The sequence below is a fragment of the Pholcus phalangioides genome, unplaced genomic scaffold (assembly GCF_987345545.1).
Source record: "Pholcus phalangioides strain wild (caught in Gottingen) unplaced genomic scaffold, Ppha-v1.0 ptg000001l_1, whole genome shotgun sequence".
NCBI classification, from domain to species: domain Eukaryota; kingdom Metazoa; phylum Arthropoda; class Arachnida; order Araneae; family Pholcidae; genus Pholcus; species Pholcus phalangioides.
Genome location: NW_028301594.1, coordinates 2827819 through 2849230, shown reverse-complemented (window position 1 = coordinate 2849230; position 21412 = coordinate 2827819). Strand labels below are relative to the sequence as shown.

Genomic DNA, 21412 nt, shown 5'->3' with positions numbered 1-21412 from the left:
GCACAGAACATGCCACTATAACTAACCACACTAAGAGAGAGAAAACCATAAGCATCAACAATTTTCTGACAGATGCTGATGGAAGAATGATCGGCATAAAAGTACACACACACCATTGTTTATTTGATGCACCATTTTTTTTTTCCATAAAAGATGTTACGAAGCATAATATTGCTTCCGGGGGAAAGAAATAGTCTTGTACTGATGCATGATGGCTGGCATGGACGGCCTAAACCTATTCATCCTCGACGGGTAATCCGTCTTTTACGATGACGTGAAATGGTATAAAAATTGATAAAAATTATTATGTATCAGCCTTTGTCTGACCTCAAACACACATGATAATCCCTGCCCATCCATTACAAATAACTATATCTGTTAACTCGTGTCTTGAAAGCAATCATTGGGATGTCAATCGGCAATCATCCGGTTACGTCTATTACAGAGTGTAGGCATTTTCTTGTATAGATCGTAATTTCGACGCAATTTCCTCCCCACTATATACAAAACAAGTCAGTCATTTATGTATTTAGCTGATCAACGTTTATGTGTGTTTCATGCATGGCGGCTGTTGTCGAGTTTTATGGTACCGTAAGTTTTTTTTTTTTGGTTGGAATTTGAGTGACGCCTTGGAAGATACATATCGTAAAAAGTTTATGGTTTTGACTCGAGGTTGACGGAATATCCGTGGAAAGTGTCATACTAGATGGACCGATGATTTTGGGCGAAAACAAAAATGGCGTTGTCTACAGGAAATTCCAATCCCGTGGAATTGAAGTTCTCCAAGGAGTACAGCTCCCTAGTTTGCAATCGCTATTTCCTTATCACCCCGGCATTTGAAAACCGACATTCTTGAATCATACCAACCACTAAGGGTGGTATTCACCGACATGGTTTAAACTGTAGTCACAATTTTTGGATAAGAGATCAACATAGATTGGTTAAAAACCTGAATTTAACTAGTCCGTGTCGATCTCTTATCCAAAAATTGTGACTACAGTTTAAACCATGTCGGTGAATACGGGCCTAAGAAGCTACTTACAACCATTTTCATTTCATGCCGTGCACCGCCCACGCTCTATCTGCAATTGTCAATTTTAGCCACTGCCCCGGATGAGTGGCTGGGCTATGCCGGGTGCTTCATTATGCATATATAATATAAATATATTACATGCACGGCAGTAAAACATAAATTTATTTAAAAAAAATTACGAATTTGTAAAGTTACAAAATTAAAAATTACATACGTTTCAAATAGCAAAAATTCAAAATAATCAAACTGCACGAGTCTATGGCTTTGTAGCTCTAATGAGCCCTTTGTTTTTTTATCGTGGCCAGGCCAGGTTCTGGATCATGTCTACTGTTCTCAGCTTAGTAGCTCGGGTGAGCCCTTCGTGTCGCTGTGGCCAGGCCCAGTTGCTGTGTGCCACATCTCCCTCTTCTCTGCTTGGTGGCTCTAGCGAGCCCTCCTTCCCGGACGAAAGGTCCGGGAAGTACGATGGTAAATCATCAACTTTACCATTCCCAACACTCTCCCCCCCCCCTCCAGTGCCTTCCATAATTATGGGCCCATCCAGGACCAGCTAGGCACGGATTCAGAGGGGGGGAACGATCCCCTCCCACGTCTCCCGAGCCAGAAATAATGGTTCTGTCCCTGAAAATACGGGACGTATATTCACCGTACGTCTTTTATTCTCACTAGTACATCTTCCCCGACATTTTCTTCTGAATCAACACCTGGGCGCACGGCGGAAGGGGGTTACGATAATGATATCTGGTAAAATATCTGGTAATTTCCGAGAGTATGTAAACTGTAGGCAGAAGGAGTTCCAGCCTAGTATATAGGAGGCCCCGGAAAAATAACTTTTCTCACGGCTTATAATGCTATTAACACGGTAAACACCTTAGTAAGAAATCTTTCACGAATGAAGCAGACTAAAGAAAGGCAAAAGCGCAGGACCCACGAATCTCTTTACATCCAAGAGATCCCAGGTTTTTATCGGTAAAACATTGCACAGATGGATACACGTTAGCATAAAATTCTAGATGTTGATGGGCAGAGGTGGTCGCGCGGAGCGCTGCTTCAAGAGGGGCGCAAAAACGAAGTTGAAAGGACGAAAAAAAAAGCTTTGTGTACCAATAAAAACGTGGGCGTGGGTGCCAAAAATAGTTCCCGTATAGAGATATTTTCTCGACCCGCCCCTGCAAGTGACATTGGCTGTATACCTTTCTGATCATCAAAAAGCTGTAAAAATTATTTTTGGTTACCTTGAATTCAAACGCGGATCCAGGGCGATGTGTCGAGTGAGGAGAATTTTGTGTAGGTTCGATAGGTCATTTAGTATTTTACGGGACAGAACCAATTTTTTCCATATTATTTGGCTCTTGATAAGGGCGATTAAAAACCCCTCCCCATCGCCCCCTTGTGACTCTGCGAAAAGATGGTGAATGTTTTTTGCTCGCCTAATCAAGAAAATGCAGTGTATTTCTCAGGATAAAGATAAGCATGGGGCTCTATCGGCTCGTGACCGTTGTTAAATACAGTGACTTCTTGGAAGTGAGGCCAATGGGCCTCGATCAACTTGAACGTCTCTCAACTACGGACCCAAGCAATTTTACTTCGCCCAACGCGTACCTGAAAAATCAAAAGCTTCAACAACCCCATGATAGTCCATGACTTCCCCCCCCCCCCTTAATTAAATCCCAATTCTAACGATATATCACTAATCCCTCAATACACGTCCTCCTAATGGTAATTAAATCGTTCAGGATCCGGCACACAAAGTCACTCCATGTATAGCATTAACCTGTTAATTTTCCCACGATCATCTTTCACCTGAAAAAAAAACAACAAAAAAAAAAACAAGTAATGAGATCTTTCATGCTCGATTTGGCATGGCATGTAGATTGGATTTTGCATCTAGTTTTGGCTGTCATTCCAAGGTATGGACATGATAATGCTGTGCGAAAACGCGCATGCAGCGCGCATAAATATAACAGTGGAAATAATGTACTGAGAGAGAGAGAGAGAACAAAAGAGTCATCGCGACATGAAAGAAAAGCTATGCAAATTACGTACTCTACGCCACGGTGTTTGGTTTTTCGGAAATCGGCCGTATCTGGAGTCCATTTTTCAATGTTAGCTAATTCGCATGTACTAAATTGACTGTTGAGAAAGAAAAAAAGAGACTCGTTTATCATCACACGCGCCCCGGAGTCTCTAAAATAAAGTCTCGTTATACCGTGTTAAGAAACTTCTTTTCCTGGTGACTAGTTGCCTGTGGTAAACAAGCTGCAAAGTGGAAGACGTAAGTAGTAGCTTTCAGGAAGACCCGAGGGCCCTAATATTTTGTGGGAAGAAGAGTTCTTTTTCGGTGAGCTCGATTATTATAATAAAGCTTTTTGCGCGTGCCCCGCATGGAATGATGCTCAATGAATTTCCGTGAATGTCTTCTTTTTTCCCCAGGGCTCGGGGCGAATCTCGCACCAGAGATGGATGATATACGTACACTGAGTAAAAGAAGTAGAAAAAAAAAGAGAGAGGATTATACGTTCTCGTTTTAAAACTGGGATGAAGGACCTCGAACCCTCGATGTGGTGCTGAACCCAAATAGTGGTTCGGGTGGTTGGGTGGGTTCTTGCATCATCATCATATATCTCGTCGCTGTACGTTCTCTTGACGTTTCTCAGATATATAGATACACAGCTGGATACTCTAAACACGGGATTTTATTTTATTTTTTTTACCCGACCGATCCCGTCTGGTAAATATTTGCCCTTAACCTTCTAAATGAAAGTAGTGAGGGAGAAAAAATGAAATCACCATTTAATATGCGTACAACGTGGCTTATGGATTCCAGTTGCGCGGAGGGAAAAAAATGGTTTTATTAATCCCTTTTTTCTGAAAAACTATTTTTTTTTTTTTTTGAACCTGAAGACTTTAGTTTTTAATGTTTGGGAATCCCTGTCTCTGCGTTCCAGTGTCAAGATGGTGACTGTCGCTATCACTAGCTGTTTGTGAGTCTCATTAAATGAGACATTTTGGGTCAAGGGAGGACAGTAATAGATTTTCTATGATTTGGTATATCTAGTCCATACCGATCGAATTTCATTCCTACGGGAAGGTTTTCTCCCGGCATAATCTGCTTCATAATTTTCTTGACGAAAACTCAAAAACTTTTTTCCTGGTCAAAATTCAAAAATTTCATTGACTTCCCCTGACAAAAATCCCGAAAAAAAAGAATCATAATTCAAAATCTTTACTTTTTTTTTGTATTAAGGCATCTCTTGTCAAAAAAAATTAGTAATTTTTCCACACCTTTTGTACGAAATGAGTATTTTGGCACCTCTCACTGTCGGTAACACACAAACTGATATTTTGACACTTCTCTCTTGTTAAAAAATTACTATTTTTACACCTTCTGGTAAAAGTGCTTAGTAACAAATAATTTTTTTTTAATAACGCTATCGGTAGTAAAAAGAACGTGATATCGATACGTAGGCAACACGGTAGAAAATACATTGTTAATACGGTGAGAAATGGATATTTAGGCAATTCGGTAGAAAATGCATATTTTGGAAAAACATTCTTAAAAATTAATATTTTTTTAATGCAGTTTGGATAAAAAAGATGGGTTTCTTCCAACATTCTTGGTTACAAATGGGATTTCGACAAACTATTAATAAATGGTATTCCGGCAACACTCCCCGTAACGCATGGTATTTGAATTACACTCTTGATAATTGTTTTACATGATATATTACCTTGTGAAAATATCAATTAATTTCTAATAACTTGATGATTTCAATCTTGAGAAACAGAAGGAGAAAAATTGTCCCAGAATCCTCGAGTGGAGAACGAAACTACACAACCGTCTGATATAGGTTTTCCAACGTAAAACTTGACAAGAGCTATTAGGGTGTTACGCAAAATTTTGATAATAAAGAGGCTGTTCTGCGGAACTCAAACAAATTTTTAAATACTATTTATCCAAAAAAACAGTATTCCTACTGTCGTTTCAACAGAAACATGCCTCCAGGGCAAAATGAAAGAGGGCTCAGGCACCACCTCTTAATTTACATATTTATTGTCATAAATCAATGTAAAAGATCTTATCGTGGAAGCCCGTATGCAAATGAGGTGTCCTGAGCCCCGTCCGAGTGGGACACATGTATTAAAATGGATATGGATGTCCCGTAAAATACACGTATAAATTCTGCAATTCAAGAATCCTCACTTCCAGTGGATGCAAAAAAAATTTCCAAAATCGTTTTTACAACAAATAATTTCCCGATGAAACGAAAATGACATTCTGGAACTTCTAGTTCGAAAATTCGATGTGAAAAAATGTAATGTTACTGTTTCTAAACTGTTCAGTCATCCAAGGGAGTGGTCTGGGTTTTTAAACCCGGCACTATCTCGTTAAAACTCAAAATAAAGAGCAGCTTTGCGAGTATTAGTAACAAGAAACTTCTCTTTGAAAGTTCTGCTCTGGGTTCAGGGATTTTTAAGGCTTTTAAGGCCTGGGCGTTCGATGATGCAGAACCCCAAAGAAAGCTGTCACGGAACTCCAGGGTTCCGCGAAACACCAATCGGAAACCCATGGTCTAATACTCCACGTACCGAAAACAGCTCACCATAATGGAAGAGTCTTTTAAAAGAAGGGATAGATTCATATACAAGACAGACAGGCAAAGAAAAGACTATTGAACCTAAATACCCGGTTACGGATAATTGCATGTTTCCGAACCGTTACTGCGGTAGTGGCATCGTTCGATGAATATACAATACATTACATTACATTGCACGTTTCATTCCCTTCCCTCGTTCACTCGGTTTCACGCTAGAAATAACCGAAATTTGGAAAAAAGCAAAAAAAAAAAAATAATAATAATGCCTTTTTTTCTCCCATTTACTTCGCCAACGTGTGGAAAATATTCTACTTTGCTAAAAGCAGCCATGCGTTATCATGTTGCTGCTTTTATATTTCCCCCCCCCCCATATTATTTTATTATTATTTTCTTCCGTTTTAACTCGAGTTATTTCCGAAATTCCACAATATTCATAAATATGGTGAGAGAAGAAAACAGTTGAAGGGGAAAACATATGGTTTAGGAAACATGTGTTGCATATATTGTCTCCAATGAATTTTCCCAAACATAAATTTCTGGTCTGTCAAGTGCAAGAGGAATGAAGATTGTTATTATTCAGGGGGAGAGTGGATTCTCTACCATTACTTTTTCTTTTTCCACCATATACGTGTTTTGGAGTATAATTGATTCGTTTCTTCTTTGCTTCTCAAGGAATTGTCGCTGATGGATAAAACAAACATGTACGTAAAACTTAAACTTGAGTTGATTGTGGGTGGTAAAGATGAGAGATTTAGTAAATACGCCTTTATATCTTTACACACCAGCGTAATTTCTAATTATCACAAAGTCGTGTGATCGTCGTCACAACGTCGTATTAACCCTCTATGGTCCAGTGTATACATGAATATACACGGCAAATACACAGGGCCGGATTAAGACGTTTGAAGGCCTTAAGCACTTGAATTGTTGGGGTGTCTCCGGTCTTTAAAAGTATATTTTACTCCATATTGAATCCATAAATTAAATTTAAAATTTCAGTAGTAAGTATATAATCTAAAACAGAATTATGATGTGAATATTTATATAAATACGGACATTGAAATTCTCTCCCCCGCCCTTTCTTTTCTACTTGCAAGGTCGTTAATAATATCTTCTGGTGGTGGTGGTTGTTGTTTTTTTTGCAACATCTTTGGAAGTTTCCGGAATTTTTCAAAAAGACCAGAGACGACTTATATATATTTTTTTTTCGAAATCTTTTGAAAACATTTTAAGATATTTTCTTCCATCGACTGCTTATTATGATTTTGTAAACTGGCTTTTCAAAAGCAGCCATTCAATCTTAACATGTCCAATATTACAATACTCAGAGGTACCTTATTGTTGGTGAACCATAGTCATTGAGTACCTAAAATCTAGGGGAAAATCTAGATAAAACTACAATAGAATGGCTCTAGGTTGTATAACCTATACGGACGCACGGAGCAGCGAATCAGGGGGGGGGGGGGGGGGAAGAGAAAAATAATTACAAACAGAGTGCGAAAAAAGTAGAAAAAAAGTTGTGCGAATTTTTAAACTATGAGCACATTGGACTTTATCTTTATCTGAAACCGACTATAGCTCAGGCCTACCACAATGAAGTGATTTTCTGCCCTTTACCCAATTGGGTGAGCTATAGTTGCTATATTGGGTGAGCGCATTGGACTGAATGATTCGCAGAGAAAACCGTTATGTTTGATGTATTTCATCAGGCTGGAAACACAGCAGTGAGTTTTGTGGATTATTTTACTGGTGCGGCTTATACACCAGAGGCGTGATGAAACTGTCCCTCATGGGTAATGGTAATTAACGATAAGATAACACTCCTGAATTCATCATCGCCTATTCGCGCCCCATTCACTGAATCTTCCCTGAAACCATGCAGTTGATCCGCTAATGACTCGTAAAGATTTGCACATTTTTAACTATCCGTCCTCATTCTGTAGAACTTGGCTTACTCTTAATGCATGGGTCTCACGCAGACACAGGCCGAAGACTGCATGACAATTATATCTGTTTACACACAATTTGCGAGAGTTATGTAAATTGGTAGGCAAGTATTGCTAGCTAGATAGATAGACCTCGGAAAAATCAATTTGCCCGATGCTGTTACGAAGATCCAAGCTTGCTTTATGGAAATTGCACAAAATGTCATTCCAAAAACTCAGCATTAACGTGATCTCTATTTTGCAATATTATTAGTTTCCTGCATTTGTGCCATCCTTTTGAGTTTGTGCCTTCACGAGCCGCTCACGGATTTTACTCATTGCCTTACAATTCGACGCTATGTAATGCCCTCTGCAAAAAAAAAAAATTAAGATGTCCTAAATTTTATCTATGACTTTTTTGCGTTTTTTTTTTTTTTTTTTAATGTGATCATCACATATTTCAAGAGATCTTTACGATGTCCAGGGAATTGGTTAGTGTTAGTAGACATCCATGCCCGAACCCAGACCTAACCAGTCAGAAGCCAGCTCCTCTAACCACTCGACTGTCAGGTGGCGATACTATGTTCAGGTTTCTCTCAGGATTTGTCCCAGTCTCGTGATTTTCTCAAATTCATCTCGAGGGTGATTTGGCCACCCTATCCTTGGCTCGCGCTTGCACACACACACAAGTCAGGTCCCGTACCGTAAATCTCGGTTATGAATCTATAAGCGAGGTGAATTGTAACTTGACTTCTTTTCCAACGCCAACAGTGCGAAAAATTCTAATCAGACGTTAACTAATTTTCGATTTTCAGTAGGTAACCACATTCCTTTTTAATTTTCATATTTCTTTGAAAATTTCGATTCAAAAAATAGTCATTTTCGATATTTCTTCTCCATTTTTGACTTCAGTTTGTTCATTTTGACATCATGCACGCGTTATGCTAAAACACTTCTCTTACATAGCATCAGAAATGCATCCTCGCACATTCGCATAATGCTGTGAGCTCTCGAAATAATCAAATAACAGAAAATAATCGTATACCAATTTGTGAAAAATCCCTTATTATCCACCTATTTTCACAGCAAGTTTCGAAATTACAGTTCACAATATCGTGTATATTTTTCTGAATATTCATGACCTTCAACTGGAATTTTTATATTCTTGAAATATAAAAATTCTGCACAAATTGTTGCACTTTATATCTGGTAATCAAATTATAAAAAATAAAATTTACATTTCTTGCGCATGCGCGATTAATAATCATTTACTAAACATACTCATACCTCATCGAATGATAATTTGTCACATTTTAAATTTCTATGCAGTATGTCTCTCGTATAGGGTCACGTTTTCCGTAAATTTCGCAAACATTGGTTGAAAACACGGCATGTGTTACAGCTAAGCAAAAATCATGCGATGAAAATTGTAATTTTAATAGAAAATATTTATATTTTTTCGAGAATATACGTGCTATTCCCACGAAAATGCACAAACGTATTGCACGAAGTTAGTAAAATATTTTTTTCAAAGTTGCAAGTCATTTTGCAGCTTTTTCAGATACAGGGTTGATCAAAAAAACTTCTTATTTAATTTTTTTTTTTCTTATTTTGTCGGTCCTCTAAATGCAATAGTGACTGAATTTTCACTGCAAATGTGGTGAATAAAAGCATGGGGTATATATGACCGAAATTTCTAAACGATTAGTCCTACTTTTCTAGAAAAGTATTTTTCTAGAAATTTGAGATGTCTAACCCCCAAGAACGACAGACTTTTGAAAACACATAGTGTATAAAAATCCAAGAAAGAAAAAATTCTCTTTCCTTTCTTTTTCACCCTATCCTTCGATATGCATACAATTTCTTTTTTCTGTGCATAATATCGATAAAAAGAAATAATCGAACTCAATTCGGTTTTCATCCAAAAGAAACACCTTTTTTTCACAAATATAAAGTTTTTCTGTTGCCCGAACTGGACTCGGGCATCACTGTCGAGGGGGGTTAATCGACTCGAAGTCAAAAAAGAAAAACAATTATCGATTGAACAACTTTTCGACAACATCCTTCAAGTAGGTATTTCCTTTCTCGAGACAACGAATGGAATCATTCCTGGAATAAGCGAGAGTAGCAATGGAAGACGCGACTATTTACTGAAGAAAAACACGATGAATATAAACAGGAACTCACTCCAATAATAGTTTGGTCTGATTGAAGTAAATATATTATAAAAAATAAACCACCAAAAAAAAAAACCAATCCATCGAATTCTAAGAAAAGTCTGACAAATAAATTCACACATCGTTGATTCACTTGCAGTGAAAATACCTACCAAAGAAAAAAAAAAGCTAATTTCAGGAAGAGGAGAATACCGTGAAATTGACTTTCTTGGAAATTAAATACGTAGTAGAAGAAACGAACAAACTAGTAACCAGTTCAGAGCCGGTGTGATTCCCAAGAATGTTCAACTCCCATCTGTCTTTTTAAGAAAAGAAATTGAAGTTCAGTGGTAATTAAACGAAACCCTAAAGACTCTTCCATAAATTTATGGGGGGGGGGGGGCGGGGGGGGGATGTTCAACGGCTTCTGAGTTCGAATAAAATATGGATAGGTTCTTATATTTTTGTTTTCTCATTGCGTGATTGCTTTCATTACTTTCCTGAAGGCGCCTGAAAGGCTTTTGCTTACGTCGTAATTACTTTTTTAGCATTCTTAAATCACCACTAAAGTCATGGTGCTCGTTCACAGCGTGTTTCCCCCTTCAAACATAAAACATGCTTTTGAAGTGCCCGCGAAATCGTAGAAATTTCGGCTGGTTCTTTACAGTAATGTGTGATAAAAAAAGGACTTTTGTGCTTCGTTTCAATCGTGAATTTCTTAAGGATTCGTTCCTTCTCAGAAATTGGTTAAACCTTCAGTGCCATTGGTGATCTGACTTCTATTTTATTGGCTTCTTATATGTCGTTGGAATTATGCGATAATTGCTGGATCATGTTACAATTTACGTGTGATTTGATTCTGTTTCGTGAATGGGTGTTGTTTTGAGCTCTATAAAAAACACTTAAATTCATGAACTAATTTGAAATTTGTCAGTAAGAGTTGGTTTCATTTGGCAATTTCCCAATTTAAAAAAAAAAAAAAAACGGCAGTCTCATCCACCATTTAAAATATGGAAGACAGATGGCAGCACCAGCATAACATGAAACAAGCCTAGCTCTGACGACATAAATACGTTAGGGCCACGCATATACACACAGCACGTTCCTGCATATTACCAATTCGTTAGAAACTCTCCGGAAGAATGTTTAAGAGATGCAGTGTACGGTTATGTAGTAATAGTCTCATCCGACCAACCCGCATAATTCCAAAAATATATTTTAGAATGTTTTTACTCACTGCTTTGTAAGACAGATGGCAGCACCTTCCTCGACATGCCTAATTCTATCTGCTGAAGTTTGTGCCCGTATTACCACAGGAAATAAAAGGAAAAGCTGTCTTACAATCTTACAGGTTCTTCACGTTGTGTGTATTGTGTCCTAGGAGTAAAGGTATGCGTATATCACGTTTTTATACACCGCCCGCTTTCCTGCCATTGCAAATGAAATGCAACCTATTGGTGAAATTTCAAATACTTTTGGTATTTGGAAATTGTGTTATCCTCAGTATTTTCTTGTCATTAGTCATATGATCATTTTTACCACATACCAACGTGTTTATTTCCCCCGAGACTAGTTTATACTCTGATTTAGTATATCTGGCTCATATCAGAATCCGAAAGGCTTCTCTTCTTACCCGCGAGGTTGATATGCAGACTAGTTGGTGTGAATGCATTTTTAGACGGCAGCCAAATGCTTGCATGATAATCTTGGTGTCATCTGTCTTCCGTAGCTCTCCAAAGTTAAATGGCAGCACCTCTGGTGGTCACGTAGAAAGACAAAACTTTTCACACCCGAGAAACATCGAGAACGGAATCTCTTCTTTACACTTCGTGCATAGTTAGAAAAATCTATAGCAGATGACATCACTACACATAACAAACATTACACAGAAACAAACTTCACGGAAGGTTCACTACACACACACATATTCCAACGATTACCAATTCGTTAGAACTTCCGCAAATTAATACAGACGAGATATGCATGTCTGGTTTAGTAGCAGTAGTAAATTTGGTGGATAAAAATAACCAAAATATAGACTTTTATCCTATAAAAAAACGAATTTGTATGTAATGCATTTTTTCTTCCTTGAAAATTACAACCAATGTTCCCATTTTCGTATTGCAGGTCCACTTTACAATGGCTGGCCCGACTTACAACGGCGGGTGCCACAGAAGATTGATCCTCCTGGTAAGAATGAATCTTGTTGCTATCTCTTTTTTGTACCGAGTATAATGTGATAGTGTTCCCCTTGGATAACATAGGATAAGATACGAGTTACACTAAAACTTCAAATGAAGTTCCATAAGCATCAGAAATGTCGGTATTTGTGATTTTCAATTAATGGACGATAAAAGTATTGGAATTATATATTCTTCTACTTCTCTTTCTGTTAAATGGCATAGCCAGAAATTTCTTTTGGAGCAGACAATTGGAATTTCGGGGGCGGACCAAACTGGCTGTACAATAGACTAAACCATGTTATTACATACACATCAGTCATTTTCTAACATTTTAGAAAAGGGGGTGGTCCTCCCAGGCCTCTGTCAAGGCTAGAAGAAAGCTTAAATGACTACAGCTTATTATGTCAATCCATCGCGCATAAAATTTATCACAGTACAAGAAACCGAACTGCAAGTTTTTTTTTAGCATGATAATAACTCGAGACATAATAATAGCAATGTGATGATTTGAAAAACATTCCTCCTAGTCAGAGGCGGATTTTACGGTGGGCGCACCGGGCGCGCGCCAAGGGCCCTGACTTCTAAAGGGGTAACGAAAAACTTCAGTTTTTTTTTTCAAATTTAAGGGACCCAATATTTTTTTTTGCGCCCGGGACCTCGACCGACTTTAATCCACCACTGCTCCTAGTGCGAAATTTTGGAAACTCTTCGGTGCAATCATCCTATCTTTCACGTTCATTTTGAATAGGTTGCTCTTACCAAGCGAAAAAGTACGAACACGGTGAGCAGGTGGCTACTCCAGAACCTTGCCTGAACTGTACCTGTATCAGAGCAGTACTGGTCTGTTACCTAAGAGTTTGCCCAACTGCCGTTGCACCACCCAAGGGATGCTTCGCAGCTCGTGAAGCAGGAGAGTGCTGTCCTACTGTGATATGTGGTGTGTATCATTTCAGTCAATTTTTCTTCATCAACAATATGAGTTTTGTCAATCTTTTTAGGTTTATGCTACTAAAAAGAGGCATAGATAAGCCTATCGTTTGCTTAATCTCCCAAGACTTTTGTCACTGAAACATTAAAATAAGTTTTTTTTTTGCCTCACTATGCTTTGATTCCATTACAGGTCCAAATGACCTTAACCCAGACAAAAAACCAACGCATGGCGAACTAAGGCCGACGTTCCAACCCGGAGATGGTGAATATGGCCACGAAACTACAAACGATGCCGATGGAGAAACATATTTAACGCCTACAGAGCAACAGCAACAAGGAGAGACCACCGCAATCGACACCACGGATGGAACTTCACAATCAACGCAATACATCGACGAACAGACGTCGACGTATGCCGTCGATGAAAACCAGCAACAAACGACTTATGGAGGTGCAGGAGATCCGTCCACCACCGTTGCCGACGATGATACTTTAACATCGACGCTTTCGGCCATCGCTTCATCAGCCAGTGGAGATTTGGCACCTGAAACTATCGATAACCTCTCGGCAGCATCATCGACGACAGATGATGGACGCGAATCAACCAGTGAAACTGATGCTTCGAGCTTTACTACTGAGAATACGACTCCCGTCGAGGTTTCAAGTGTCGCTGCGAATGATACCGTAACCAAGAAAAAATATTCGACCTCCATTGTGGTATACGCCACTACTACTACAAATCAGGATTTCGAAACTGTTCCTTCTGATCAAGAGAAGACTGTAATAACAAGCAGTGAGTATTACCCGAGTGAGGGTTCGACTCAACCCGAGGACGAAAGTCCGATGTTTGTCACCTCTTCGACTGACGATTATCCCAGCACGTTGATCAAGTGGTCTTCAGATCTCGAGAACGTGAACAGCATCCCTTCAGGTAAGCAAACTTCGTTTTAAAACAACAGTTATTTTTCAAGTCGTTGCGTTGGGATGAGCAAAACAGTGTCTATATATCGTCGCGTTATTGTCAGATCGGTAATGACGAAAAACCTCTTCGTCAAGATGTTTCTCTGATTTACTGATGGCAGTAATAGTCAGTGTCATATCAGTGTGACCACACCTTGAACCCATTTCGTGAGCCGTGGTATCTATACTAGTTCACACCTACTTATACTTGCTAAATATTCCTTTGAGATGAATTTCCCACTAAAATAGTTTACCTTGCCATTATATGACTGGGATCACTGAATGCCACCTCAAGATTGTGTGCTAGTCGTCAATGTTCCTAAGGAAAGTGGTTCTGTAAGGTATAAATGCAATAGAAGTATGCAATGAAATCTTGGATGTTCAATCATTTTGACCGAAGAAGAGGTAACACAAACAGGGCTGGTCAAATCTGTTTCCCGACATGCCCGTGGCATGTAAATATTTTGACCGGGCATTGTAATTTTTTCAACCACATGCCCGACACAATGGAAGAAAAAACCGAAAAAAAAATGTGATTACATGTTTTTGTTTTTTTTCATCGACAATGATGCAAGTGTTCCCACACACATGCGTGAAATTTTACAGAAATGTTTTTTTCGGCACAGCCTTAATGGAAATGTGTAATCAACGCATTTTGATGTACTTACACGGTCCTAATATTTAGCAGCCCTATGCGGTCATATACCACAACTGGGCTCAAAATAGAATTATATACTTTGACCTTTGAAAACCAAACACACCCCCGCTTCCCATCTCATTGAGATATCGAAGCGTTCCCGGAGGATGGGTGTGTCTGGAAATTTTATTAAATATCTTCAGAATAATAAATGAAAATATTACTTACAGATTGCACATATAAATTCACATACAATCAATGTTCGTCAATGGACGAACAGGATATTCTGGTGAACGGAAAATCTCACTTCCAGCGAAATAGTACATCCTAATGCTATTCACGGAATCCATCTAAGAAATCTTTTTCTTAGTTTGGATAAAAACGTAAATATTTACTTTTTTTTTTTTCAAAAAAAATTGTATGGCCTATTATAAAGTGTATAAAGTGTCCGAAAGGGGTAAAAATTATGCGATTGATTCTAAAATTTGAAACAAATACATTTATGCTTATTTCCCCTCTAAATACAGAAAATAACAGAAAATACTGTATATCTATCACAAAAATATGGGAGTCCTACTACCACCTATCAAGTAAAAACTAAACTATCTGTTATAATTTTTTTGAGCAAATTCGTTATTGGTTTCAAACAGGTATGTAGCATAAAAACGGGCAAAATGTATTATGATACTATATATTATTAGTTTTTTTAAGCTGCATTTACCAGTACAAATATGCGCTAAAATGCCGGTTAATATGTTTTTACATTTGCCGCTAATTATTTTTTGTAAACATCAAAAACATAGTAACCGGAATTTTAGCTCACAAAATTTACTCCGATACGCAAAATGAAAATAAAAAGATTATAGTTTCATACCTCCCACACACGTTGTTTATTTTAATTCTGCGCTCATCGGTTTAAACTCAAAAATCATTTTATTTAGAGAGTCTGGTTACAGATAGTTTTGATTTTATTCAATAGGTGACAGTAAGGGTCCAAGCTTAAAGCAGTTTCTCGAATCTTATAGTAGCAAAGTATAAAAAATATGAAATGTTATAACTCTCAGAGGTTATAGGAAATTTTCCTTCATTTTCTTTTCATCGGTTTGCAAATCATTTCTCACAAATTTATGCCGGTTCGCGAAAATTTTCACTTAATTTCAGCGGTCTACAATGGGAAAAACGTTGAATGAAGTAAACCGTGTATGACCCAAGGCTTTTATAGTGCCAATAGGTAATTTTATCTATTGAATTGCAATACAGAGAGGTGAGTTGTAATTTGGTGACTTCCTTTCTAACGCCATCTGCGCAGAATATTATGATCAGTGGTTTGACTTTTTTTAGATTTTCCATTGGTGACCGCATTTCTTTTGAATTTTCGTATTTCTTTCAGAATTTTAATTATAAAATAAAATTTAATTTTACATTAATCACTTTCGATATTTTTTTATCCACGTTTTTCAGTTTTTTTTTTAAGTAAGTAAATCCAGTGAGATAATATTTTTCGAGCATTTCAGATACCGATTCGGGCATCAGCTATTCTAAGTTTTATGCCCGTTCGAACATGTGAATTTTTGGAGATTTGTTCAGTCCTGGTAATGAATAGGAAAAAGATCTGTAAAATATAGGGGCTCCATATTTTTTTTTCTCTCGTTGATGCCAGGAGTGTGCCTAACGCCATTTATATCGGTACCAGATAGCACTGGTGAAAGTCTCATCCACCAAAAACTTATTGAAGGCCAGTAAAATTAAATTATTTTCTTAAATATTGGTCTCAAAATTATAATAAGTCACAAAAAATATTCAAATAGATAATCATATGGCTCACGAAAGAATAAAAATGAATCCATGAGTGTGCAGATCTTCCAAGACCAATGAGTTCACGCAGACATCTGCTCTGAACCATTGCATCAGTTTTGTCGAGATGGAATCACCTAATGGTTGCAAAAGAATGTTTGCTGCTGGGTTTAGTACATTAGATGTCCAGTTTATTCTAGTATGATGATTGCGTGTGATCGAGGCTTTCATTATATAATGATCTTCGTATTGGCTATACGTTATTGAAACATTCAATATTTTGTCCATCCTTGAAATCACTCTACCGATGAACAATTCAATCTTCCTGTACCAAATTTCTCAGACCAATAGCTCACGTACCGTTCATACGGGGCTATAGTACGGAATTTACATCACCTACAATGAAATGAATACCTTCCCTTGCATAAAGTTAATCCTGCAACCTCATGCATTACATATTTTTAAGTTTATTCAACTGTAGATCACAGCCCAATAAGGCTCCGGTTGCGTATTTTTATAGATTATCCCTCTTACAATCCTCCAATCACGACCGGATAACTCGTTTGCAGTAATCTTTATTAACTCATTAGGCTTTATATATGATCGCATACATATAAGAACACGTATGGTAATTTAAAACGCCTTGAAGTCCTAATAATAATAGAAAGATGGGCTAAGTTCGGAAGTTTCTCCTTCCCGAAAGGCCTCTGAAAAGCCATTATAGTAATTTTCTTTTTGCCTTTCGCTACAATAGTTCAAGTTTATAATTACCGGTTTGCCAGTGATATATACAATATGTAATGTGTCTGTGGTTATCCCACCCCAACCCTCCTTTTCTTTCGACTCTCTACCAAACTCACAAACGAAACACATCACGCACCAACAAAAAATGAAAGGTTGCGAGAACATCAGGAGCATGTCACTTGGGCTTTTACATTATTATTCCCTCTTCCTCTCGATCATTTATTATCACTATCATCATTATCTTTTTTTATTATTATTTTCGTTACCACATCCTCGCTCGTGCTTTTCCTTGTTTTTGATCACAACGAGATCATTCACCGGTTGGAAACACCATCCCTGATCCTGCACCAGAATCGAAACAGAGAGAGAGTTCAATATTCAAGGCCAAAACGTGACCTGTTCAAGGTCGATCGAGTCCTCAATTATTACGGCCTCCTCAATAATACAAGAGACAACCTCTTTTCTCTTAAGTTTTGAGCTAAATAACACACGTTCCATTTTTCTTTCTTGCCGCCAGAAGCTTTCTTTTACGGGTTAAGAAACGTGTGACGCCTAAAAAGACATAAGCCCAGAAGATGTCGCGGAACGAAAGAAAAATGTCGCGGTTGTCACACGGTTCCATTAAATAAATACATACCTTCCTTTTCTGTTTGTCTATACGCAGAGATTAAAGATAAATACGATAAATCATACATTTTAATGATTAAGTTTTTTTTAATGTTTCCTCTAAGTAATAAATTGTCTCATATGATTGCTAGTGAAAACTCACTTAAGTCGTTTTAATGAATTGTTCGGGGGGAAAAAGTTTTATAATTACGTACGTAGGTATTTTCTACTGAAGATTCGCTCTAAATAGGGCAGGGTTTAGACTTAATAGCGACATCTTCGATCCGTTGCTCGTGAGCACCGCAGAACAGGCCCTATTTAGGGTCTTTTACGCCGGTCATTCAAATATTTGTGAACTCCTAAGCCCATTTACTAAACTGTTTTGAAGGGGCTCATAATAACGATCTAACCATCGGAGGCAGCAATTTGGTAAGAGTTAAGGGTGCAGCCAAACGGGCCTACAAAATACTAGGGACCATAAAGCAGGATTAAAATACCATGGTACATTTACGACGTGTTTCATTCTGACTTTAACCAGACTAGAAAATCGTACACACCCCTATAGGTTATATTCTCGTGGATAATTTCAAATCGTGCCATTGAAGGCAGAATTAAGTCCATCACCACCTAATACGACCTTACACGAGCCGCTTCGAGCAGGTTATGCTTTAATTTCGGATCGCCATCACTCGCTCAACAGACCAGCTCACTCCTTTCGAGAGCTATCATATTGATTTCAACTGCTTAAAAGACCCTTAAAATTCTATGAATTTACAGATAGGTCATATCAAAAATAAGTTTTAAGCCATAACAAAAATACACATGCAAATATTCTAGATGGCAAAAAAACTGTTTCCGCGACCGGGCAACAGAATATCCAGGTCTAGCTTTATTGCCAAAACTCTCTATCAAGTTATACCAAGTTTGCCAAACCAAAAATTTTACTGCCCTGTGCAGCTGCACGTGTTTCACGTGCCTAAATGCGGTCATGACCTTAGTGCTCACTAAAGCGCATAAGAATGCTCGATTTCATACTCGCGAAGCGTCGGTCGACTCCTTCAATTAAACATTGCAAATCAGTTGCATTTTTGGATCAGTTATATTCTTTAACATTGCGCTTATTTCAATTCAAGCTTGTATGTCTTGAAAAAAGAGGTTGCATATCACGCGACTAATCATGTTGTAACAAATTGCAAGCATACGTTTTCGCGAAGAGGAAGAGAAAGTAGAGAAAAAGGTGAAAGGTTTTCTTCGCGGTGAAATCCTTTTTAAAGCTAAACTACAATTTTGTTTCATCACAAATTCTCACTACCGTTTTTCAGTTCTTATAACTTCAACACGCACAGAACAATGCACCAAAAGATCAATATACTTTCATAATTTCCACACTACCATCTTCACAATAACCGTCATCAGTAGACTTCGCTCACAGATAGGGCTCTCACAATGGAGGAGTACGGCAAAGCTCCAGCCAAAGTGAGCTCTTTCTCCTAACCAGATCATGGCCCTCCACTCTGTCTCGATGAAAAGATTTAATCAGGTGGTCGAAGACCTGGGCCAGCAGGAAGCTGTGCGTGTATGTGTTGTGAGCCTAACATGACGTTTGTTTCTGTGTAATGCTTGTTATTTGTAGTGCTGTCATCTGCTGACAATTTTTCAAACTATGAGTGAAGTGTAATGATTGAATAATTGTACCGTTGTCTAGGCCTGTTTACCAACGTGACCGGAGATTAACCTCTATTTTTCATAAATTTAACAAGGAAATCTCAGATGCGGTCATCCCTCTTTTACGGCCAAATAATTATTTCCCCTTGTATAATAAAAGTGAACAGTTCAAACTCCCGATTAACCATTACCAATTTTTTACGGACGAATTTTTTTTATCCCACTTTGTGACCGCAAAAGAGAGGTTTTACTGTATCTAGTCAACGTATGCTGACGTATTTCACGATCCTAAATATTTATCAGCCCGGTAAAATCATGGGCTCTCATATATACTGTAACTGGGTTCAAAATGGAATCATATGCAATAAAACCGCTCTTAACGGTCACCCCTCTTTTACGGCCAAATTATTACTTTCCCTTGTATAATAAAAGTATGCATTTCAAACCCCTGATTTAAAGTCACCCCTCTTTTACGGACGAATTTTTTTTTGTCCTGCCCGTAACTATAATATTCAACTAACTAAACTATTCAACAATTTTCAAAACTATTCAACTTTGCTGAGCAAAATTTTATATATTTATAGATAACATTTTAAAATTAAGGCAAACGGTATATTTTACCCTTAATTAAGTATTTTAGTGATTAAAAAACACTCCTATTAGTTGAATTGCTGTGTTGATGTATTGTTTCAATTAAAAATACGATAGCAGAACCAATTTGCATCCGTTTTTGTAAAAAAAACCAAAAATTCAAAGCGTTTTTATGGAGCGTGAACCATAGAAGGTTAAATTCGAATTTTTCTTTAATTCAACGTATGTTGAATTTGTTATAAATGTGGTATTCTGGGGAAGGCGATGGGTGTGAAAAATGTTGAAGACCCTTCCGTTGAGAGAGAGCCATTTTGGTAGAACATACAAAGATTAATAAGTATAATTATTCCGATTTCCCAGGTTTAGTTTCATCAAGCGTGTTGTGGCCCCGAGGAAAGCAAAAATTACTTCCTCTCCCACTGACCACAAAAGCGATTTTTTTTTTTTTCTTTTTTTGGTGGTACGAAATAGACGATATCATAAAAGAAAGATCTATCGAGGCTAATGTCAAGCACCTGGTGTTTCTAATCTCGTAATGGCCTGGAATATTAATGAATTGTTATTTTTCTTCTTGTGATGATATTGGAAAGGAGATCACGCACGAGTCACTTCATATCCGATGAACTCATGAGAAGAAAAACTTTCCCGAGATAGCCATTTTATTTTTCTAAGGAAACTCTCGTAATAAGTTTATGCAACTAATAGTTATAATAGTTTTTGTAATAAATCTAACATGACTGTACGCAGGTTGCTTGTCGAACGGAACCTTATACGGAGACGGATCAGCCATGATGTCAGACTCTTTCTGCGAATATTGCTTCTGTATTCGAGGGAAACAAACTTGCGTGAAGCCGAAATGTCATCTGGTGATCGAAGGATGCGACGCCGTTTATGACAATCAATACAGCTGCTGTCCATCCAGATACGACTGCTGTGAGTACATTTCGAAAATTTTGAACTTTCGTTGTCCTATTTATTTTGGTATTACTTGCTTGATTACTTGATTGATTGGTTTTTTTTTTTTTGTTTTACGCAAATTATCACAGCACTAAGAGATGGCGATTTCGCTAACAAGATCAATCTGTATCCGGATAAAGATCAATTCAACGTCCTAAAGATAACGACGACTACAAGGGTGACCACCAATGCTCCATCTCTTCCGACAGGTGTGTTGATCTATGATAAATATGTATGATGATAAATCTCAAAGAATATCTCGGTTCGACATCATGAATTTTTCCTTTTCAGCTAGGAAATATTTCGGCCATTTTCCTCGACACTTGCAAAGGACCAAAAGTTTCTCATACTGTGCATCTTACTAGCCATTTTTGACGATAAATTTTTGACGCCCGCGAACTTCGGGGGAAATTGAATATGTATTCACAGCTATCTTTATATAACATCATTGACCCTCGAGCAAATGAATGGATACTCAGAGGCAGGGCCGTAGCTAGAATACGTGTGTTATTTTGCCCCCCCCCCCCAATATTTAAAATTCGATAATTTTATGACGGGCTTCCACCCGTTAATTATAATTTGCTTCCACCTAAATTCTTCCACCCGGGGCAGCTGCCCCCCCCCCCCAGTTCC

The 21412-nt window shown here is 37.9% G+C and overlaps 1 protein-coding gene across 1 annotated transcript in view; it reads left to right on the top strand.

The window, feature by feature from the left end:
- LOC149089684 (uncharacterized) overlaps positions 1-21412 on the top strand; it is a 48291-nt gene that overhangs the window by 12824 nt on the left and 14055 nt on the right. The window contains exons 2-6 of the mRNA XM_089236734.1: positions 11840-11902; positions 12644-12832; positions 13016-13756; positions 20570-20755; positions 20869-20988. Of these exons, the coding sequence (XP_089092860.1) occupies positions 11840-11902; positions 12644-12832; positions 13016-13756; positions 20570-20755; positions 20869-20988 (1299 nt within the window). The remainder of the gene's footprint in view (positions 1-11839; positions 11903-12643; positions 12833-13015; positions 13757-20569; positions 20756-20868; positions 20989-21412) is intronic.